The sequence below is a fragment of the Pseudophryne corroboree genome, chromosome 2 (genome assembly GCF_028390025.1).
Source record: "Pseudophryne corroboree isolate aPseCor3 chromosome 2, aPseCor3.hap2, whole genome shotgun sequence".
Classification (NCBI taxonomy): domain Eukaryota; kingdom Metazoa; phylum Chordata; class Amphibia; order Anura; family Myobatrachidae; genus Pseudophryne; species Pseudophryne corroboree.
In genome coordinates, this window is record NC_086445.1 from 483,139,333 (window position 1) to 483,156,525 (window position 17,193).

The following is a 17,193-nucleotide window of genomic DNA, read 5'->3' on the forward strand; positions in this document are numbered from 1 at the left end:
GCTTTAGATTGCCAGGGGGGGCATGCGCAAAGAAGCCCCTTGTGGGCTCAGTGTCTCGCTGCGCTCACCACAGGTTCTATTCCCACTCTGTGGGTGTCGTGGACATCCATGAGTGGGAATAATCCCTGTCAGTCGGCATGTTAATTGGTCGGGAACCCGGCGTTGGTATAGTGACCACCTATACTAACTACATCCCCCTTTAACAGTGGAATTTTATTCTTCATCATTAAATAGAGGAGTGGAAATAATTTTCTCAGTAGCGCCTTCCTAGTTGTTCATGGGATAATGGTTGGAGTGCTTGAACTAAATGAAACTCAGGTGGCTCAATGGCATAAACAGTGGGGATTGCTTCTGCAAAGGGTGTGCGTGTGTATGGAAAAGGAACAGTTTGGAGTAGAATTCAGTTTAATTCTTCTTGAAAGATGCATAGGACTATACTAGTAATTCAGACCTAGAAATACATATACATAATTATAGTAGATGGACATATTGGTCCTTTAACTGTCATTACAATTGTATATTTTTGGCAGCTCCGTTTTTTTTTTTTTTTTTTTTTTTTTATAAAATGCATTAAAGTCTTTATATGTATATCATAAATTTCAGATTTGTTAGTTGAGGTAAAACTTGGTAATTCAAATACAAAGCACTCATCCTTTAAAAGATTATTCTGTTTGATCACGAGAAGCCAAAAATGCTTATATTTATATAGATAGTATTTAGCGGAGTCATGGAAGTCAGCTGGCAAGAACAAATTGTACTGTCTTTTAAAATGTTTATTTTTATAAAGTATAGATTAAAAAGTGTTTATAAGTACAAAAAGATATATTGTATATACACCATTTTCCTGTGAAGAGTTTTATATACACTTTAATGCTTATTTACATTTTATATAATGTATGAGTAGCATAAATTTAGTGCACTCTGGTTTGCATGAATACATTGTTCTGAATTTGCATGTTAAATAATAAATACTGCCAGCTTTACATAGAATTGATGAATTGCTGAATATCTGTTGTTTTTGTTACTCCCTCAGGCTTTGGAAGAGGCTCAGAAAGCCATACAGCAACTCTTCGGCAAGATCAAAGACATCAAGGACAAAGCAGAAAAATCTGAGCAAATGGTAATTAAAAAACTGGCCTAAGAGGATAACTGTGTTCCCCATCAGTATATATACATTGGATAGATGTCACCTAAGATATATGGCTAAGTGTTTGATAGTCAGTAGGTTTTTCACATTACAACCAATTCCCCATTTTGAGCGGGACAGCACACACAGCAATTGACTATTTTTTTAAATTATCTGTGTAAAAATAAACACATTATTCCATCATGCACAACATCTACACATTGTGGACATTTCATGAAAACGGCTTTTAAATAAATAAAGGAAGATATGCTTTTGCAGAATAAGACATTAATTAATGCACTGAACATTTGCATACACAATAACAAATAATATAGTACTATGTCAGCTAAACGCAATTCTCCACGTGTGAGATTTTCAGAACTCTTGCTTACACAGTACGTACATACAGCATATGAAAATCCTTACAAAGAACTATGGTTCAAAAAGGGTTGAGATTACCTAAAGGATAAAAAAGGAGCAGACTAGATGGGTTCTTATCTGCCGTCAAATTCTATGTTTCTGTTGCCCCTTTCACATCGCCAAAATAACCCGTCCCTTTACCGAGTTGTTGCGGTGTGAAAGCGCCAAACTGAATATCCCTGGACGTCCAACCCGATATTTCAACCTGGGTTAAAAAAAGGCTTAAACACGTGTCGGACCCGGATTATTGTGCACTAAAAAGCTACAGTCCCGGAATATTCAACTCGCCTCTGAAAAAATAGTGCTGATTGCCTGTTCCCAGTCAGCTGAGGTCTGTTTACTGTACTGCACTGCACTGTGAGCACAAGTTTGTAAAGCAATCGGCACAGTTCTCTGCACTCCTTTGGACCAATTCTGCACTCCTTTGAACCTAGTTCTTTACTCCTTTGGAGCTCAGTAGCCATGGCAAACTGGAGTGATGAGGAAGTCAGGGAGTTGCTGCTGATCAGGGGTGAGGAAGAAATACATAGGCAGATAACCGGTACAGTCAGGGATGCAGGATAACATATCGCAGCATCAGTAAAATGCTTACGGCATCTGGATTTATTAGGTCCCAACAGCAGGTGGTCAGTAAGTTGAAGGCACTCATGAAACAATATCACAAGGTTAACAAACTGCAGGACAATAGGAATTGCAGTGGTGCTGCCCGCATGGATTGACAGTATTTCTCTAACGTCCTAAGTGGATGCTGGGGACTCCGTAAGGACCATGGGGAATAGCGGCTCCGCAGGAGACTGGGCACATCTAAAGAAAGCTTTAGGACTATCTGGTGTGCACTGGCTCCTCCCCCTATGACCCTCCTCCAAGCCTCAGTTAGATCTCTGTGCCCGAACGAGAAGGGTGCACACTAGGGGCTCTCCTGAGCTTCTTAGTGAAAGTTTTAGATTAGGTTTTTTATTTTCAGTGAGACCTGCTGGCAACAGGCTCACTGCATCGAGGGACTAAGGGGAGAAGAAGCGAACTCACCTGCGTGCAGAGTGGATTGGGCTTCTTAGGCTACTGGACATTAGCTCCAGAGGGACGATCACAAGCCCAGCTTGGATGGGTCCCAGAGCCGCGCCGCCGGCCCCCTTACAGAGCCAGAAGGCAGAAGAGGTCCGGAAAATCGGCGGCAGAAGACGTCCTGTCTTCAACAAGGTAGCGCACAGCACTGCAGCTGTGCGCCATTGCTTCTCAGCACACTTCACACTTCGGTCACTGAGGGTGCAGGGCGCTGGGGGGGGCGCCCTGAGACGCAATAAAAACACCTTGGATGGCAAAAAAAATGCATCACATATAGCTCCTTTGCTATATGGATGCATTTAACCCCTGCCAGAATCCATAAAAAAGCAGGAGAAAAGTCCGCGAAAAAGGGGCGGAGCCTATCTCCTCAGCACACTGGCGCCATTTTCCCTCACAGCTCCGTTGGAGGGAAGCTCCCTGTCTCTCCCCTGCAGTCACTACACTACAGAAAGGGTTAAAAAAAGAGAGGGGGGCACTAATTAGGCGCAGTATTAACTATACAGCAGCTATAAGGGGAAAAACACTTATATAAGGTTATCCCTGTATATATATAGCGCTCTGGTGTGTGCTGGCAAACTCTCCCTCTGTCTCCCCAAAGGGCTAGTGGGGTCCTGTCCTCTATCAGAGCATTCCCTGTGTGTGTGCTGTATGTCGGTACTTTTGTGTCGACATGTATGAGGAGAAAAATGATGTGGAGACGGAGCAGATTGCCTGTAATAGTGATGTCACCCCCTAGGGGGTCGACACCTGAGTGGATGAACTGTTGGAAGGAATTACGTGACAGTGTCAGCTCTGTATAAAAGACAGTGGTTGACATGAGACAGCCGGCTACTCAGCTTGTGCCTGTCCAGACGTCTCATAGGCCGTCAGGGGCTCTAAAGCGCCCGTTACCTCAGATGGCAGATATAGACGCCGACACGGATACTGACTCCAGTGTCGACGGTGAAGAGACGAATGTGACTTCCAGTAGGGCCACACGTTACATGATTGAGGCAATGAAAAATGTTTTACACATTTCTGATAATACGAGTACCACCAAAAAAGGGGTATTATGTTCGGTGAGGAAAAACTACCTGTAGTTTTCCTGAATCTGAGAAATTAAATGAGGTGTGTGATGATGCGTGGGTTTCCCCCGATAACAACGGATAATTTCTAAAATGTTATTGGCATTATATCCTTTCCCGCCAGAGGTTAGGGTGCGTTGGGAAACACCCCCTAGGGGGGATAAAGCGCTCACACGCTTGTAAGGGCTCTACCTTCGCCTGAGATGGCCGCCCTTAAGGATCCTGCTGATAGAAAGCAGGAGGGTATCCTAAAAGGTATTTACACACATACTGGTGTTATACTGCGACCAGCAATCGCCTCAGCCTGGATGTGCAGTGCTGGGTTGGCGTGGTCGGATTCCCTGACTGAAAATATTGATACCCTAGATAGGGACAGTATATTTTTGCTTATAGAGCATTTAAAAGATGCATTTTTATATATGCGTGATGCACAGCGGAATATTTGCCGACTGGCATCAAGTCTAAGCGCGTTGTCCATTTCTACCAGTAGAGGGTTATGGACACGTCAGTGGTCAGGTGATGCGTATTCCAAACGGCATTTGGAAGTATTGCTTTATTAAGGGAGGAGTTATTTGGGGTCGGTCTTTCAGACCTGGTGGCCACGGCAACAGCTGGGAATTCCACGTTTGTACCCCAGGGCGCCTCTCAACATGAGAAGACGCCGTATTATCAGGCGCAGTCTTTTCGTGGACAAGCGGGCAAAAGGTTCCTCATTTCTGCCCCGTGACAGAGGGAGAGGAAAAAGGCTGCAGAAATCAGCCAGTTCCCAGGAACAGAAACCCTCTCCCGCCTCTGCCAAGCCCTCAGTATACGCTGGGGCTTTACAAGCAGAATCAGGCACGGTGGGGGGCCCGTCTCAATGAATTTCAGCGCGCAGTGGGCTCACTCGCAAGTAGACCCCTGGATCCTTCAGGTGATATCTCAGGGGTACAAATTAGAATTCGAGACGTCTCCCCCTCGCCGTTTCCTAAAGTCGGCTTTACCGATGTCTCCTTCTGACAGGGAGACAGTTTTGGAAGCCATTCACAAGCTGTATTCCCAGCAGGTGATAATCAAGATACCCCTCCTGCAACAGGGAACGGGGTATTATTCCACACTGTTGTGGTACCGAAGCCGGACGGCTCGGTGAGACCGATTCTAAATCTAAAATCTTTGAACACTTACGTACAGAGGTTCAAATTCAAGATTGAGTCACTCAGAGCAGTGATTGCGAACCTGGAAGAAGGGGACTACATGATGTCTCGGGACATCAAGGATGCTTACCTTCATGTCAAAATTTACCCTTCTCACCAAGGGTACCTCAGGTTTATGGTACAGAACTGTCACTATCAGTTCAGACGCTGCCGTATGGATGGTACACGGCACCCCGGGTCTTTACCAAGGTAATGGCCGAAATGATGATATTCCTTCGAAGGAAGTGAATTTTAGTTATCCCTTCCTTGGACAATTCCCTGATAAGGGTAAGATCCAGGGAACAGTTGGAGGTCGGTGTAGCACTATCTCAGGTAGTGTTGCGGCAGCACGATTGGATTCTCAATATTCCAAAATCGCACCTGGTTCCGACGACGTGTCTTCTGTTCCTAGGTATGATCCTGGACACAGTCCAGAAAAAGGTGTTTCTCCCGGAGGAGAAAGCCAGGGAGTTATCCGAGCTAGTCAGGAACCTCCTAAAACCGAGCCAAGTCTCAGTGCATCAATGCACAAGGGTTCTGGGTAAAATGGTGGCTTCCTACGAAGCAATCCCATTCGGCAGATTCCACGCAAGAACTTTCCAGTGGGACCTGCTGGACAAATGGTCCGGATCGCATCTTCAGATGCATCAGCGGATAACCCTGTCACCAAGGACAAGGGTGTCCCTCCTGTGGTGGTTGCAGAGTGCTCATCTTCTAGAGGGCCGCAGATTAGGCATTCAGGACTGGGTCCTGGTGACCACGGATGCCAGCCTGCGAGGCTGGGGAGCAGTCACACAGGGAAGGAATATCCAGGGCTTATGGTCAAGCCTGGAGACATCACTTCACATAAATATCCTGAAGCTAAGGGCCATTTACAATGCTCTAAGCTTAGCAAGACCTCTGCTTCAAGGTCAGCCGGTGTTGATCCAGTCGGACAACATCACGGCAGTCACCCACGTAAACAGACAGGGTGGCACAAGAAGCAGGAGGGCAATGGCAGAAGCTGCAAGGATTCTTCGCTGGGCGGAAAATCATGTGATAGCACTGTCAGCAGTATTCATTCCGGGAGTGGACAACTGGGAAGCAGACTTCCTCAGCACGACCTCCACCCGGGAGAGTGGGGACTTCACCCAGAAGTCTTCCACATGATTAAAAACTCGACAGGTATTGGTCCAGGGACCCTCAGGCAATAAGCTGTAGACGCTCTGGTAACACCGTGGGTGTACCAGTCAGGGTATGTGTTCCCTCCTCTGCCTCTCATACCCAAGGTACTGAGATTGATAAGATGGAGAGGAGTAAGCACTATATTCGTGGTTCCGGATTGGCCAAGAAGGACTTGGTAACCGGAACTTCAAGAGATGCTCACGGAGGATCCGTGGCCTCTACCTCTAAGAAGGGACCTGCTCCAGCAAGGACCCTGTCTGTTCCAAGACTTACCGCGGCTGCGTTTGACGGCATGGCGGTTGAACGCCGGATCCTGAAGGAAAAAAGGCATTCCGGATGAAGTCATCCCTATCCTGATCAAAGCCAGGAAGGATGTAACCGCAAAAACATTATCACCGCAATTGGCGAAAATATGTTGCGTGGTGCGAGGCCAGTAAGGCCCGACGGAGGAAATTCAACTGGGTCGATTCCTATATTTCCTGCAAACAGGAGTGTCTATGGGCCTGAAATTGGGGTCCATTAAGGTTCAAATTTCGACCCTGTCAATTTTCTTCCAAAAAGAACTAGCTTCAGTCCCTGATGTTCAGACGTTTGTAAAAGGGGTACTGCATATACAGCCTCCTTTTGTGCCTCCAGTGGCACTTTGGGATCTCAATGTAGTTTTGGGTTCCAAAAGTCACATTGGTTTGAACCACTTAAATCTGTGGAGTTAAAATATCTCACATGGAAAGTGGTCATGCTGTTGGCCCTGGCCTGGGCCAGGCGCGTGATAGAATTGGCGGCTTTATCCTGAAAAAGCCCTTATCTGATTTTCCATTCGGACAGGGCGGAATTGAGGACTCGTCCTCAGTTTCTCCCCAAGGTGGTTTCAGCGTCTCACCTGAACCAACCTATTGGTGGTGCCTGCGGCTACTAGGGACTTGGAGGCCTCCAAGTTGCTAGACGTTGTCAGTGCCCTGAAAATATGTTTCCAGGACGGCTGGAGTCAGGAAATCTGACTCGCTGTTTATCCTGTGTGCACCCAACAAGCTGGGTGCTCCTGCTTCTAAGCAGACTATTGCTCGTTGGATTTGTAGTACAATTCAGCTTGCACATTCTGTGGCAGGCCTGCCACAGCCAAAAATCTGTAAATGCCCACTCCACAAGGAAGGTGGGCTCATCTTGGGCGGCTGCCCGAGGGGTCTCGGCTTTACAACTTTGCCGAGCAGCTACTTGGTCAGGAGCAAATATGTTTGTAAAATTCTACAAAATTGATCTTCTGGCTGAGGAGGACCTGGAGTTCTCTCATTTGGTGCTGCAGAGTCATCCGCACTCTCCCGCCCGTTTGGGAGCTTTGGTATTATCCCCATGGTCCTTACGGATTCCCCAGCATCCACTTAGGACGTTAGAGAAAATAAGAATTTACTTACCGATAATTCTATTTCTCATAGTCCGTAGTGGATGCTGGGCGCCCATCCCAAGTGCGGATTGTCTGCAATACTTGTACATAGTTATTGTTACAAAAATCGGGTTATTATTGTTGTGAGCCATCTTTCAGAGGCTCCTCTGTTATCATGCTGTTAACTGGGTTCAGATCACAGGTTATACGGTGTGATTGGTGTGGCTGGTATGAGTCTTACCCGGGATTCAAAATCCTTCCTTATTGTGTACGCTCGTCCGGGCACAGTATCCTAACTGAGGCTTGGAGGAGGGTCATAGGGGGAGGAGCCAGTGCACACCAGATAGTCCTAAAGCTTTCTTTAGATGTGCCCAGTCTCCTGCGGAGCCGCTATTCCCCATGGTCCTTACGGAGTCCCCAGCATCCACTACGGACTATGAGAAATAGAATTATCGGTAAGTAAATTCTTATTTTTGAGCTGTCTGCCCACACATGTAGCCATACCGCATTAAGCAGCCCTATAACATTGTCATCCAGTCTGGCTGCCGCTGAAATTAGCCAGGCCTGTGTTGCAGAACCCCTTCCTCCTGTAGTGACCTAAGAGGCATGGTCATCTCCACCACAGTCACCTGCATTGTTTGTGGATGAGCCTACACCCATGGCGGCTGATCCACTGCTGATGGAAGAAGAAGCCGGTGTGTTGCCTACAACACAGGTGGCTGATGAGACACAACCTGGACCTAGTCTGGCCACAACAACCCTTTACAAGGATCATGTAAGTTTCTCTTACGTCCTAGAGGATGCTGGGGTCCACATTAGTACCATGGGGTATAGACGGGTCCCTTGGGAGCCATTGGCACTTTAAGAGTTTAATAGTGTGGGCTGGCTCCTCCCTCTATTCCCCTCCTACCAGACCCAGTTTAAAAAATGTACCCGGAGGAGCCGGTCACAGCTATGGGAGCTCTTAGGAGTTTTTCTAGTTTTATTGTTTTTCTAAGAGTGAAACAGCAACAGCCTCCCTGCTTTGTGGGACTTAGGGGGGTAAGTAGGAACCAACTCTAGAAGTTAATGGTTCTCTATCTCCGCTGACAGGACACTGAGCTCCTGAGGGTTCTGATCGCAAGCCCACGAGGCGACCATTCACTCGGGCAGCATGCTGCCACCCCCTTACAGAGCCAGATGAAAGAAGAGTGGTGAGTAGGATGCCGGCAGCCCGGGAAGTGACAGGCTGCGCTACGGAAGGCTCAGCGGACACACTGTGTACGGTGTTGTGAGGGGCGTCCTGGGCCAGCGCAACATACCCTACACTGGTCAATTATGCTAACAGGGGCTAATCCCACTGTTAGCAGCAAAATCACCTCAGGCCAGTATAATCTGTAAAAATTCTCATTGCCTTTCCTTTCCCTGAGGAGGACAGGAAAAAGTGGGAAATCCCGCCTGTAGTAGATGCTTCTGTATCTAGGTTGTCTAAAAAAGTGGTTTTACCTGTCCCTGGGTCCACCGTTTTAAAAGAGCCGGCTGATCGCAAGATTGAGACTACGCTCAAATCACTATACACAGCTACTGGCGTAGCTTTAAGACCCACTATTGCTTGTGCGTGGATTTCTAAAGCCATAGTAAGGTGGTCAGGCACATTACTAGAGGAATTAGATTCTATGGATAGAAGTGACATTGAATTGTTTTTACGTCACATACAGGATTCTGCAGGTTTCATGGTGGAGCCCATGAAGGACCTTGGTCATCTTAATGCGAGGGCTTCTCCCATGGCTGTCTCGGCACACAGGAGACTCTGGCTGCGCCAATGGTCTGCGGATGCAGAATTCAAGAAGAGTATGGAGAACCTACCCTTCACAGGTCAGGCTCTGTTTGGGGAAGCGTTAGATGCGTGGATCTCCACGGCAACTGCAGGCAAGTCAACATTTCTTCCCTCAGCAACACCGCCGACTAGGAAATCTTATCCTATGTCCTTTCAGACTGCGAAAGTTAAAAAGTCCAAACCCCCTTCCACTTTCTTTAGAGTAGGTCGGGGGAAATCCAGAAAACCCGCACCAACAGGTTCACAGGAACAGAAACCTGGTTCTGCTTCCTCAAAATCCTCGGCATGACAGTGGACCTCCCAGCCTGGAGATCGGGCAGGTGGGAGCAAGACTAAGAAATTTCAGTCATGTCTGGGCGTCATCAGGGCTAGACCCCTGGGTTCAAGATATTATTACCCAGGGGTACAGGCTGGAGTTTCAAGCACTCCCACCTCACAGATTCTTCAAATCAGGCTTACCAGCTTTGCTGACAGAAGTTTGTGGTCTGCCTAGCGAGTGTTGGGGTCAATAGATACAAGACATAATTGAACGTCTGCCGTGACATCCTGAAGTGTGACTTCCACTGGATATCCTGAAAATTAAGGATGCTGTGTATGAAAGCTTGTCCATGCTGCCTTTCTCTGGACCACAATCTTCGGTCAGAAGAGAGGTGGAGGTTCAGGTCCAGGATAGTCGACACCGATGCTGTTATGAGAGATCTCCTCCTACGCAGATATTGTCTCAGCGAAATATCCATTTCAGACAAAAAAATTCAACCTCCTCCATCTTGTTAAATAGCTGCAGAAGAAGCTACAGACAGTGAGAAGCTATAATAACCTCTCACAGCCTGAATCCAGCAGCAGTACAGCTGAGACAATCATGAATTCCGTGCTCTGTGCTGGGACATGTGCTCTGTCGGACATGATATCTGCACTGTAAGCATTCCCCAGCCCCCTCCCTTTCTTGTAGAAAACTGGGAACCAATCACATCCTTTTAAAATGACATTACACTGGGTTTAACATGGGTGACCCGGGTTGAGCAAAAAGACACCAACACGACAATAACCCGGGAAAAACCCAGGTCAATATTGCCATGTGAACGTCTCTTACCCGGGTTTGCGATATGAAATGGGTATATGTAAAGGGCGGCACATACGGAGAGATCCGTGCTTAAATTCTAAGCACTCTAGTAATTAAGCACGGATCGCTATGTGTGTAGGTTGCAGACGACAGTGATGCGCAGTCCTGTACGTCGCTATCGCCGTCTCTAGATTTGGCATGCATGCATGGGTGAAATGAGCGCCCCCCTTCGCTCAGCACACATTGTGCTGAGCTGGGGGAGAGATGTGTGCTGAGCGGTCTGCGATAGATTGCTCAGCACACATCTCCCCCATGTGTACGGGGCTTAAAACTCCTTGTCTGACATCATTAGATACTATTAATTGTTCATTAACATGATAAAAAAATGACAGTTTAGAAATATATTTTAATTGGTGATGTACCTTATGTCCTTGGTATATTTCTTAATGTCGGTGATCTGAGCGACCTCTGCATTTGACTTTACTTCCTGCATCACCACACCTCAGGTTTCAGATATGAGGGGTGTGCAATAAGTTTCCGGATTCACAAAAAAAAATGTATTTGCAAACAAAGGGTATGATTCAGAGATGGGCAATACAGGTAACATCTCCGTAGAAAAGACGCATCCTGCAGGGTATGTTCCCCACAGATGGCCAGTTGAGTAAGCCTCAGCTTTGAACAGCTGGCCAACAGAAACGGGCTTTGAGGCCAGGATGTCTGTGTGGTAACACGCAGATCCCCTCTCAGAAAACAGGGTCATTCCTCCCTTCGCCCCCTGCCCACCCTCTCAATGCTGCTTCCTGTTAACTATGCAGAGGAAGAGGGGGTATGCGTGCAACAACTCAAAGTCCCTTCTGCGTCTGGAAATAGCTTCCAGCATTGGGTGGCGTTCCAGTCCCCAGTGATGGATTGCTGCTGCACTAGTGGTATGGTAGCTGCATGACCAATCTTGGCGTCAAAAACAACCACCATCTGCTTGGTCACACTGCGCTCATGTCAGAACTTTTGTGACAGCGCACCTTCAACTGGGTCCACTAAGCTGTTGTTTGGTAACTGGGTCAAAACTATAGATCCAGGATTCATCGCCACTGATGATCTCCCAGACAGAGCTTGAGGGACTGGTTAGCATGTTGCTACACCAAGTCACCTAAGCATCCTCCTGCTCTTGAGTCGGCTGATGGGGCACCCATAGTTCATAAACCTTGCTCAGGCCAAGCTTTTTGTGGAGTATGAAGTGGATGGATACTAGTGAGATGCCTATCTTCTTCTCTAACTGTGCCATGGTCACTACGGTGTCCAACTCGACTATGGCCCACATTGCAGCAATGTTGACCTCGGTGATGGCGGACACAGGTCGGCCACAGCACTCCTCATCTTCCAGCACCGTCTCCCAAAACTAAATTCAGCAAACAACTCAAACACAGTGGGTCGGGAAGGTGCATCCTCCCCAAAAACAGCTTGCAGTCGGTCAAAACTCTCCTGCTGTCGTAGACCGCTCTTGTAGTCGTAGAAGATCATGGCCTCAGTTGAGCTCCATAACGAGTTTGTAAAGAAAGTGAAGATGCTGACTTCTTCGGTGTGCGGTGCTGCTTATACACTGTTCTGTGTCTTGACAATTCAAAAGACCTTTAGACAGAGATTACAGTTCACAACCAGACAGTCGGATTGCGTCTACTACCTGTGCACTGCACATCTGGAAACTTATTGCACACCCCTCTAAAGCTTCCTGCAGTGGACTTTGTGGCGTAGATATATTCACTGAAGCTTTGGCCTGTAATAGGCGAGTCGTTGCCATCACTAGTCTGGCTGTGGTTCTTCAGTGCTTGAGCCCACAGAAAGGGTATCTTTTTACTATTCTGACCTAACTACACACACCGTTCACATGGCTATTCATACCGCTAATCCCAATTCTCTACGGACAGTGAGGTTTCCTGAACTCGTTTGTTTACACACAGTATACAGTCCTACCTAAAATTATCACAGTTGTGCAGAGCTTATCAATGTAGTAGGTTGCAAAAACAAATGAAAACCGGCAAAAGTAAAAAACAACAACCGTATAGCCATCCCTGTGCTTGTACGGACTCACAGCGTGCAGGAAAGAGGGGGGACTGCACACCCTATTACTAAAGATATTAAGAGTTACTATCATGCTGAGGCTTCTAATACTATGCTGGGGGAAGAAAAATGCTGATGCACCCTACTAGCACTAAAAACACTCATAGTAAAAATAATTGAAATAAATCCTCACAATTAACATGGAGTATAAGTTAAGTTCTTAGTTCATAAACTTCATTAAAGAACTGTGACATTCACAGAGGAGGAAAATAAATATATTACAAGAAGTGCTATTACTGCTGAATAACTTTACATGTCTTTAAAGAAGTATAGGTAGTTGGCTAAAGTCTGTATATGTAGATGTTTTGTACATCCATTATTTTTCTAAAGGTATTTTTATAGGTACCAAACTTAAATATTGATTCAAGATCTTGAACATGTAAAATGTGTTTTTTGTAACAGATGGAAAGAAAACAAAGTGTTGGATTAAAAAGATGAGAGAATGAAAATGGTCAACATTCTAAAATCTTAATTTGTATGAAATGAGTCTTATCAGTCAATAATAGAGCCCATAGGTTTTAAAACAAAGGAAACTATAACCCCAAGATATCCTTCCAATATGTAATGATCTGGCAGAGATACTGACTTAATTAGGTGAGCTTTTGGTGCCTTATAAAACAAACTACTCCTATCATATAGTCTTCTATTACCTCAGAGTAGTCTCACATTTTATAATGCATGTCATAATGGTGAATTCTGATCTGTTGTGTTAACTGATTGTGATTTTTAGGTTCTCTGACTCAAATGTTCCACCACTAACCTGCCTTGTATGGTTCCCCCAAGGTGAAAGAAATCACACGGGATATTAAGCAGTTGGATCATGCCAAGCGCCATTTGACCACCTCAATTACAACACTGAACCATCTACACATGCTTGCTGGAGGAGTTGACTCACTGGAGTAAGCCTGTTAACCATCAATTTAATTTCTGAAGCAGGTTCCCTGCCTCTGTGCTACATGCAGGCAGTCTGACTATAAAACTTGTAATAAGAAGAGCACAGGCTACTTGAAGTTAGATTTATGTATTTCTCTGACGTCCTAGTGGATGCTGGGTACTCCGTAAGGACCATGGGGAATAGACGGGCTCCGCAGGAGACTGGGCACTCTTAAAAGAAAGATTAGATACTATATCTGGTGTGCACTGGCTCCTCCCTCTATGCCCCTCCTCCAGACCCCAGTTAGAATCTGTGCCCGGCCAGAGCTGGATGCACCTAGTGGGCTCTCCTGAGCTTACTAGAAAAGAAAGTATTTGTTAGGTTTTTTATTTTCAGTGAGATCTGCTGGCAACAGACTCACTGCTACGAGGGACTGAGGGGAGAGAAGCAAACCTACCTGCTTGCAGCTAGCTTGTGCTTCTAAGGCTACTGGACACCATTAGCTCCAGAGGGATCGAACACAGGGCCCGACCTCGATCGTCCGTTCCCGGAGCCGCGCCGCCGTCCCCTTTGCAGAGCCAGAAGACGGAAGAACCAGGAGAAAATCGGCGGCTGAAGACTCCGGTCTTCAATAAGGTAGCGCACAGCACTGCAGCTGTGCGCCATTGCTCCCACAGCACACCACACTCTCCGGTCACTGGTGGGTGCAGGGCGCTGGGGGGGCGCCCTGGGCTGCAACATGTATACCTTTTTGGCAAAATGCACATAATACAGTTATAAACTGTATATGTGCCTAATCCCCCGCCATAAATATTATTAAAAAAGCGGGAGAAGCCCGCCGCTGAAGGGGCGGGGCTATCTTCCTCCGCACAGCCAGCGCCATTTTCTCTTCACAGCTCCGCTGGAAGGACGCTCCCCAGGCTCTCCCCTGCAGTATACACTACGAGAAGGGTAAAAAAGAGAGGGGGGGCACATAAATTTAGGCGCAAAAGGTGATATAAGCAGCTATTGGGGGAAAATTCACTTTGTGTTAGTGTAAATCCCTCTGTTATATAGCGCTCTGGTGTGCGCTGGCATACTCTCTCTCTGTCTCCCCAAAGGACTTTGTGGGGTCCTGTCCTCAGTCAGAGCATTCCCTGTGTGTGTGTCGGTACGGCTGTGTCGACATGTTTGATGAGGACGCTTACGTGGAGGCGGAGCAGGAGCCGATAAGTGTGATGTCGCCCCCTGCGGGGCCGACACCAGAGTGGATGGATATGTGGAAGGTATTAACCAACAGTGTCAACTCCTTGCATAAAAGGTTCGATGACGTAACAGCTTTGGGACAGCCGGCATCTCAGCCCGCGCCTGCCCAGGCGTCTCAGAGGCCATCAGGGGCTCAAAAACGCCCGCTACCTCAGATGGCAGACACAGATGTCGACACGGAGTCTGACTCCAGTGTAGACGAGGATGAGACAAATGTACATTCCACAAGGGCCATCCGATGCATGATTACGGCAATGAAAAATGTGTTGCACATTTCTGACATTAACCCGGTTACCACTAAAAAGAGTATTATGTTTGGGGAGAAAAAGCAGCCAGTGACTTTTCCCCCATCTGATGAGTTAAATGAATTGTGAAGCGTGGTGTTCCCCAGATAAGAAATTAGTGATTTCTAAGAGGTTACTAATGGCGTACCCTTTCCCGCCAACGGACAGGTTGCGATGGGAAACATCCCCTAGGGTGGACAAGGCGCTCACACGCTTATCAAAAAAGGTTGCACTGCCGTCTCAGGATACGGCCGCCTTAAAGGAGCCTGCAGATAGAAAGCAAGAGGCTGTCCCGAAGTCTGTGTATACACACACAGGTACTATTCTGAGACCTGCTATTGCTTCAGCATGGATGTGTAGTGCTGCAGCAGCATGGTCTGATACCCTGTCAGATAACATTGATTCCCTTGACAGGGATACTATTTTGCTAACCATAGAGCATATTAAAGACGTAGTCTTATATATGAGGGATGCACAGAGGGACATTTGCCGGCTGGCATCTAGAATTAATGCAATGTCCATTTCTGCCAGGAGAGTATTATAGACTCGGCAGTGGACAGGCGATGCTGATTCTAAAAGGCACATGGAAGTTTTGCCTTATAAAGGTGAGGAATTGTTTGGGGACGGTCTCTCGGACCTCGTATCCACAGCAACATCTGGGAAGTCGACTTTTTTACCTCCGGTTCCCTCACAGCCTAAGAAAGCACCGTATTATCAAGTACAGTCCTTTCGGCCTCAGAAAGGCAAGCGGGTCAGAGGCGCGTCCTTTCTGCCCAGAGGCAGGGGTAGAGGGAAAAAGCTGCACCAGACAGCCAGTTCCCAGGAACAAAAATCCTCCCCTGCTTCCACTAAGTCCACATGACGCTGGGGCTCCACAGGTGGAGCCAGGTGCGGTGGGGGCCCGTCTCCGGAACTTCAGCAACCAGTGGGTTCTCTCACAGGTGGATCTCTGGGTTCTACAAGTGGTATCTCAGGGATACAAGCTGGAGTTCGAGGCGTCTCCCCCTCGCCGTTACCTCAGATCAGCCTTGCTAGCTCCTCCCAAGGAAAGGGAGGTAGTACTGGCGGCAATTCACAAGCTGTACCTTCAGCAGGTGATAATCAAAGTTCCCCTCCTTCAACAGGGACGGGGTTACTATTCCACAATGTGTTTGGTACCGAAACCAGACGGTTCGGTGAGACCCATTCTAAATTTGAAATCCTTGAACACTTATATAAGGAAGTTCAAGTTCAAAATGGAATCGCTCAGGGCGGTTATTGCAAGCCTGGAAGAGGGGGATTTTATGGTGTCACTGGACATCAAGGATGCTTACCTACATGTCCCCATTTACCCACCTCACCAGGAGTACCTCAGGTTTGTGGTACAGGACTGCCATTACCAATTCCAGACGTTGCCGTTTGGTCTGTCCACGGCACCGAGGGTATTTACCAAGGTAATGGCCGAAATGATGATACTCCTTCGAAAGAAGGGAGTTATAATTATCCCGTACTTGGACGATCTCCTTATATAGGCAAGGTCCAAGGAGCAGTTGTTGGTCGGAGTAGCACTATCTCGGGAAGTGCTGCAACAGCACGGCTGGATTCTGAATATCCCAAAGTCGCAGCTGATTCCTACGACGCGTCTGCTGTTCTTGGGCATGATTCTGGACACAGAACAGAAGAAGGTGTTTCTCCCGGAGGAGAAGGCCAAGGAGTTGTCATCTCTGATCAGAGACCTCCTGAAACCAAAACAGATGTTGGTGCATCACTGCACGCGAGTCCTGGGAAAGATGGTAGCTTCTTACGAAGCAATTCCCTTCGGCAGGTTCCATGCAAGGATCTTTCAGTGGGATCTGTTAGACAAGTGGTCCGGATCGCATCTTCAGATGCATCGGCTGATCACCCTGTCCCCGAGGGCCAGGGTGTCTCTGCTGTGGTGGCTGCAGAGTGCTCATCTTCTCGAGGGCCGCAGATTCGGCATTCAGGACTGGGTCCTGGTGACCACGGATGCAAGCCTCCGAGGTTGGGGGGCAGTCACTCAGGGAAGAAACTACCAAGGACAGTGGTCGAGTCAGGAGACTTCCCTACACATAAATATTCTGGAACTAAGGGCCATTTACAATGCCCTAAGTCAAGCGGAACCCCTGCTTCAAGACCAACCGGTGCTGATTCAGTCAGACAACATCACGGCAGTCGCCCATGTAAACCGACAGGACGGCACAAGAAGCATGATGGCAATGGCAGAAGCCACAAGGATTCTCCGATGGGCGGAGAATCACGTGCTAGCACGGTCAGTGGTGTTCATTCCGGGAGTGGACAACTGGGAAGCAGACTTCCTCAGCAGGCACGACCTCCACCCGGGAGAGTGGGGACTTCATCCAGAAGTCTTCACGCAGATTGTAAACCGTTGGGAACGGCCACAGGTGGACATGAT

General features: G+C 47.5%; 1 protein-coding gene across 1 annotated transcript in view; it reads left to right on the top strand.

Moving 5' to 3' along the window:
• Positions 1-17,193, top strand: part of VPS53 (VPS53 subunit of GARP complex) — a 472,189-nt gene that overhangs the window by 131,166 nt on the left and 323,830 nt on the right. Inside the window, exons 5-6 of the mRNA XM_063953873.1 lie at positions 1,034-1,120; positions 13,161-13,276. Coding sequence (XP_063809943.1) covers positions 1,034-1,120; positions 13,161-13,276 — 203 coding nt within the window. The remainder of the gene's footprint in view (positions 1-1,033; positions 1,121-13,160; positions 13,277-17,193) is intronic.